At 35.2% G+C, this 6,416-nt stretch overlaps 2 protein-coding genes across 2 annotated transcripts in view; one reads left to right on the forward strand and one right to left on the reverse strand.

Annotated features, from left to right (window-relative positions):
* Positions 1-423: 423 nt before the first annotated feature.
* Positions 424-2,496, reverse strand: CBG26493 (the record flags this gene model as incomplete). Its single annotated transcript, XM_045236044.1, has 2 exons — positions 424-428; positions 2,448-2,496. The coding sequence occupies 2 exons, from the start codon at positions 2,494-2,496 to the stop codon at positions 424-426; spliced, it is 54 nt and encodes a 17-aa protein (XP_045098789.1).
* A 2,722-nt stretch (positions 2,497-5,218) lies between these two features.
* The window catches only part of CBG08367, a gene marked incomplete at both ends in the record, with an annotated part of 3,344 nt that continues 2,146 nt past the window's right edge, over positions 5,219-6,416 (forward strand). Inside the window, 5 exons of the mRNA XM_002634516.1 lie at positions 5,219-5,379; positions 5,426-5,497; positions 5,544-5,661; positions 5,714-5,892; positions 5,943-6,066. Coding sequence (XP_002634562.1) covers positions 5,219-5,379; positions 5,426-5,497; positions 5,544-5,661; positions 5,714-5,892; positions 5,943-6,066 — 654 coding nt within the window. The remainder of the gene's footprint in view (positions 5,380-5,425; positions 5,498-5,543; positions 5,662-5,713; positions 5,893-5,942; positions 6,067-6,416) is intronic.

The following is a 6,416-nucleotide window of genomic DNA, read 5'->3' on the forward strand; positions in this document are numbered from 1 at the left end:
CCGGATTTTTGTTTGCTTTGAAAAAATATCTCAAAACGAACTTTAAAAAAGGAAGTTGAGAAAAATTTGTTTACTTTTTTTTAGTTATTTGAATCTTTTTTTATAGAATAGTAGTAGGAACTACTTTGAGAAGCCGGGCTGTTAAAGACTCAATAAGATTGGAAACAAATCAAGACGAAATTTTGGGTCAGTGTCAAACTACCGTATTTGTTCAACTAGGAGCCCACCCTATACGTCCACGAGCTCAATTATCTCGGTTCCTATGAGAGATATCAAATATCTGTCAAATGATAAAATATTGCTGATATTATGATAAACGATTGATCAGTTGACACATTTTATATATTTTATGAAGTAGCCGAGATAATTGAGCTCAAAGTGCACATATAGGCTGGGATTACGGTAGTTTAAGAAGTCGTGTAGTTATACTAAAAGATTAGTCTCAAAAGATTCGAAATAGGGTCTTGGGAAATTTTGAGATATTTCAAAATTTTTAAACTCTTTGAAATAATGGGAAAGAAACTATGAAATTGTTAAAATTGTCTGAAAATTATCTGAAAATCGCATTTTTTTGCTAACTCTTTTCTGGAATATTCTGAAGCTATAAAATTGCATACCGTAAGGCCTGTAAAAAAAGGGCCCCTAACTTTTAAATTCAAGACAATTTTGATTGGTTACTGTCATAGATGTCAACTGTTAAATTGTTTATCACAATATGATTTGTCTGTTGACATATTTTTGATATCGTTCATGGCAACCGAGATAATTTAGCTTAAACTTGACAAGTTGCGCTTTTGAATTACATGTTTTACGGTATCTTTGAAATGGATTTATATAATTTGAAAGTCTCAAAACGACACTTTTTCAATTTCAAACTTCTATAGTTTATAGACTACACGAAACCGTTTCATCTGAAAACTAATCCTTGAATCCTAAAAGTCTATACGAGAAATCAAAATTAAACTAATCCTTAAAATTAGGCTTGATATGGGGATCAGAGATGAACTATTGAAAGAAAATTATATTTTGTTCAGATCAAATTGAGTTCAAATATCTAATCTTGGATGTGTTTGTTTTGAAAAGTCGTCTCATTTTTGAGAATTTAATAAGGATTATTGGTGGATACCGTAATCCACTGAAAAACATTTTCTGGATGAAAAATGTACTCGAAAAGAGCATATTATTGGGAACAATGAGTCTAGAACTTAATACGAACGCCACAGAACCCAATAAAAAAATAAACTACAGTAACCCGACGCCTCGTTCAAGTAGGTTCCGTGTTCACCAAGAGAAAGAACATCTCTTAATTTCCAATTAATTCATTTCCCCCTCATTTTTTTTTGCAACATTGTTCTTCTTGCGTCAGTAAGTACGATGTTCTCATTTCCTTATTGTTCCTAAACCCCATGGATGGCTCTTTTCGTTGCTCACTGATTTTTGATTTTTCCTAAATTCCTCTGTCCAAAACTGTTACTGATGTAAATGTCAAATTCTGAAGTGCTCATCAGAAATCAAATTAGATCAATTTTGATCCACTCTCGTGTGCCGCCTAAAAATCTACTATGTTTCGCTTTATCACATCATCGAATTATCAGTTTTTTCTCTCGATGTGATATCATCTTCTCCCAAAAAACTAAGGATTATAATTTGGTATAACTAGGAGACGAAGTAGGATTCGCTAATGAAATTCAATTCCAAACTTCATGTAGGTCAAATGATGTCATTTATTATGCATTCGGATACATTTTGCACCTTTGCACCTTTGGAATTGGAGAGCAAAAAGATTATGGTGGTGGTTCTGGGTATTCTGTTGAATGGATGTTGATTGAATGTACAATAAACGGGGGAAAACAAAAAGAGTCTATTCAGAATGACGTTTAGACACATCCCCTAGTCTGGGTCTTATTCTGATTTTGAATGGGATTGTCAAGTGCGATTTTATCGGACAGCTGTTACATTTAGGGACGATTTTTTTTCAAGTCTAGGTATTGTTATGATTTTCCAAAGATGATCGGCGTAATCTTTCCGGTAATTTTCCTGAGATGAAGCAACTTTTACAAGCGATAACTCAGCTCAAAGATGATAAAATGATTTGAAACTTAACCGGTTTACTGTTGAATTATGTAAGTTTTCGTACTCTGAATTTGAGCGCAGTACAACGCCTTACTCATATTTCATGCTAGTACAAACTTTAGTCCTGGTAATTATGAGCCCTGTATTGACAAAAACTCTTCAATGAACGTTGTTTCAGAAAGTTTTCCAAAATTTCAGGTCTCATGAAGCTGAACTCACTGATAGTGAGGTAACAAGAAAAAGAGGTAATACTATAGTAATTACCGTAATTTTCTTATCGCAGAGATACAGATATGACATATTCCATAGCTAGTATTTTTTTTCTGATTGCAAAGATTTTCAAAGAACATATTAAGTGATATTTGTACAAATACATTTTGCCTTCGATTCCAGCTTCTCGAAGATTGACGTCACATTTCTCATTGTTCTCAAATGCAAACTTTCTGGAACCGCAGATGCTTTAGGTTTGTCGGAAAGCAACCCATTAAAATAATTGGCATCATAATCCCCAAAAATGTCACTCCTAATTTTTTTGGACCCTTTAATTCATGATCATCTACTACATTTATCCTAAATCTTGATTCTATAATTCGAAACCTCCCATCAAAAAATTGCACACCAATTTGATCGGATCCCACACACTTTTTTCACTACACATCGCACAGATTTCAGCTCTAAAACGGAAATTGAATCAAAACTATTTTGACGTCTTTCTCTTTTTGCAGGAGTACGGTAGATTAGAATGCACTCCTGACATCATTTCGATTTCGAAAATCCGAAATAGATTTATAAAAAAAGAAAAAAAGATGGGAGCATTTTTAATCTCTAAAAAAAGAGGGGGAGAAGAAGTTGATCTGTCTAATTATGACATCAACAGGATAATATTTAGGATAAGAGAAGGATCAATAGAAAGAGAAGGATCAATAGAAAAGAAACAATGGGAAAAATTAAAAGAAAGAGAGAAAGATGACAACAACTAATAATAAGTGTTAGAATAGAAAGAAAATGACAGAGGGAGAGAGAGAGAGAGAGGGAAAACCAGAACGGGTTTAAGCAGAAAACGGAGAAAAGATCAGAGAGATAGATTATTGAATGTGTGATGATCTTATCACTTTTTCAATGAGAACTAACTTTAGGTAGGTTTTTAGAGAGATAACCTTGAAAAATGAAAAATAGAAATGTTCTAGGAAACTTGTTCAAAAAACCAAGACCGCCAATATAATCTGGGAATCTGGAAAAAAAAGATTGTTGAGAAAATCTGGTAAATGCTTATAGTCTGGCATCAGAATATCATTGAACATCTTAAACATCTCAGAAGTTTTCAGATTGTGCCGATTCGAGACTTAGAACCGGTATACGATACTGAGGAGCAACAAAAGTGGTAAAAATGGATAAGCTGCTATTAGAAAAAATACGGTATGTTATGATGATCAGAAAACGTTCAACAAGCTCCCGAAGAAGACAATTCAAAACTCAGAAAAAATGGAACCACTTGATATTTCCAAACCAGATGCTAACCTGCATCCAGCCAACCGCCTCTCTTTTATAAACCCGCCCGTTATCTGGTTGACCCGGCAACAGGATCGTGCCAATCGACACGTACATTTGCATATCGACCGTTTGCTTCTGGGAGACCCGTTCCAATAATTATGTTATGAGATGATGTCATGTGAAGAGATCTTTGATGTATTCAGTTGGAAGAGGTGGAAGACACGTAGCAATTCTGATTTCATTTCGGGGAGGTTTTTTCGGTCCGGGCTATCAGAATTTCATCGGGCCGGACCGAGTGTTCTGAATAGATCCTGATTGAATCCTAGATTTCCTATAAATTTCACCAATATTGAGCAATCTTTTGAGCAAAAAAGAGTGTTTAAACAAATTTATGGGAAATTGTGGAGTTTCCGTAAAGAGGTCCTTCTAACCGTTTTTACAATATGTCTGAAGTTGGAATTCGGAGTTCCTGCTAACTTCGGTTGAAGTTCTTGAAAAATTATGGATGAAAATAAAAAAAATGGGCCGGAAGGCCAAGATGGCAAGTGTTCAACAATGGTCATACTGTAAGTCAAGAGGTATGTAGCTCTTGAGACGAGGTAATTAAAATGCTAACTGTTTATCCTTGGCCTGAAAAGACATTCTAAAAAACACTTAACGAAAATGAAAGCACCGAAACTCCAAGAAAAAACAGACTTTCAAATATTTATTCAACTGATTAACATTCTGTTACAATCGTTTCTGTTAATTGTTTTTTTGTTTTTTTTTTCTTTTCATCCTTGACCTTTAAAAGAATCCGCTCTATTCAAGTTTTCATAGCTAGCCAGGTTGTCCATCTGAAAAATTCGACTCTCTGAAATTTTTCAAATCACGTTTGAACTTTCGGTTTCAGCCGAATCATCAACTGTGTTCTTCGCATAATGACACAACTATAAAATGGGAAATGCCTTCGAAAGGCACGCTCTCGCCTCTCTCGGCAAATAATCATTTCGATAGACAATAAAACATTGGGGTGACAAAGATCAGTACGAAAATTTAAAAATTTGGGAATCGGCTTATAGGAGACTGAAGAACAAGAATTTGACTAAATATCAGGAATCTGAGTGAAATCTTCAAATTACGTAATGCCTGTAATAGAAGGGCTCCTAACTCTGAACCAATTTATCTTGGCTCTTGTCAAAGATATAAAAAATGTTGTCAACTGATAGAATATTTATCATAATATCAGTAGTGTTTTGTTAGTTGACACATTGTTGATACCTTTTACAGAAAATGAGGTATATGGGCTCAAATTTGATAGCGTGGGGGGTCTTCCGTAACAGGTTTTACGGTGTATGTTGCTTTGAGATTATTTGGAAATATTTGAAATATTAACCAAATTCAAAGCAACCCAGAATTTACCAGACATGTGGAGTTTCAATCTTATCAAATAAAAAATTATTTTTTTAATTCCATTTTACAACTTAACACGATTGTTCTGTTTTATGATCGCCCAAGACCAGAAAAAGGGCGGGAACAAGTAAAGTTTGACCAATTGAATATAATTCCTAACACACATTCTTCGTTTTTTCTTATCTGAAAACAAAATACAGAAACATCAAAAGTTCAGAATTCGTCTCACTTTTGATTCTTCGGTCACATTTAACCAAAAAAAATGGCCGGTGGTCTGCACTTACAAGTCAATGAGGTCCCTCGACCTCTATCCATCCTCCTATTCGGAATGCAACAGATGATGATATGTCTTTCTGCATTGCTAGTGGTCCCTTATATTGTATCGGATATGTTATGTGCCGGAGATAAGGCTCTTGAAATACGGTTGGTGTACTGTAAGTAGAATGAGATAATTAGGTTAGGCTTTTAGGGTTCAATTGATCTCAGCCACTTTTGTTACTTCGGGTATTGCTACTATTCTACAAACGACATTCGGGTTACGGTATGTGGCACATAATTTGTTAGAATGCAAAATTTGATGCTTCCAGCCTCTCCATCCTTCATGGTCCATCCTTTGCCTTCATTCCTGCACTTCACACATTTCAAACTTCCTTCCCATGTAACGCAGAGACTAGCACCAACAATTGGGAAGAGAAAATGCAGATGGTATTTTTGGAATTTCGTTTTTTAAATTTAATCTTAAAATTTTATTTTCCAGATATCTGGAAGTTGCCTGTTAGCTGTACTCATCATGCCGATTATGGGATTTACAGGACTAATCGGGAAAATCTCCAAATACATTGGTCCAGTGACAATCGTCCCAATTATGAGCTTGCTCACTATTGGTACAGTTCCAGACATTGAGGAAAAAATGGGTCTGCATTGGATTTCTATTGTGTAAGCTTGTGATGGTTTTTCAAGCTTAAAAGGAAGTTTGTGGATTCCAGAGAATTCTTGATTTTGGTAGTGTTTGTGGTTTTCCTTGGACAAACTGAAGTACCAATTCCGGCGTATTCATGGACGCAGAAAAAATTCAAGTTTACTTATCAGAAGATTTTTGGGCAATTCCCTGTAAGTAAAAAACGGTATTAGCTCTAATAAACGCCCATCCTGTATGTGCACTCTGAGCTCAATTATCTCGGTAGGTATTAGAGATATCAAAAGTCTATCAACTGATAAAATATTGGTGATATTTTGATAAATAATTTATTAGTTGACACATTTTTGATATCTTTTACAAGAATCGAGATAATTGAGATCACAGTTGGGCATGCTATCAGAGCAAACACGGTATCACAGGTAAAATGCGAACGGATCCGTTACGGACGCTTAGCGTTTGCGCGCGGTTGAAATAGGAACCGCATACGGTCCGCACGCGACCCGTTTCAGAAAACCATAGCACATTATTCCGTATACCTCCG

Source organism: Caenorhabditis briggsae, assembly GCF_000004555.2.
Source record: "Caenorhabditis briggsae complete genome, chrIV, whole genome shotgun sequence".
Lineage (NCBI taxonomy): Eukaryota > Metazoa > Nematoda > Chromadorea > Rhabditida > Rhabditidae > Caenorhabditis > Caenorhabditis briggsae.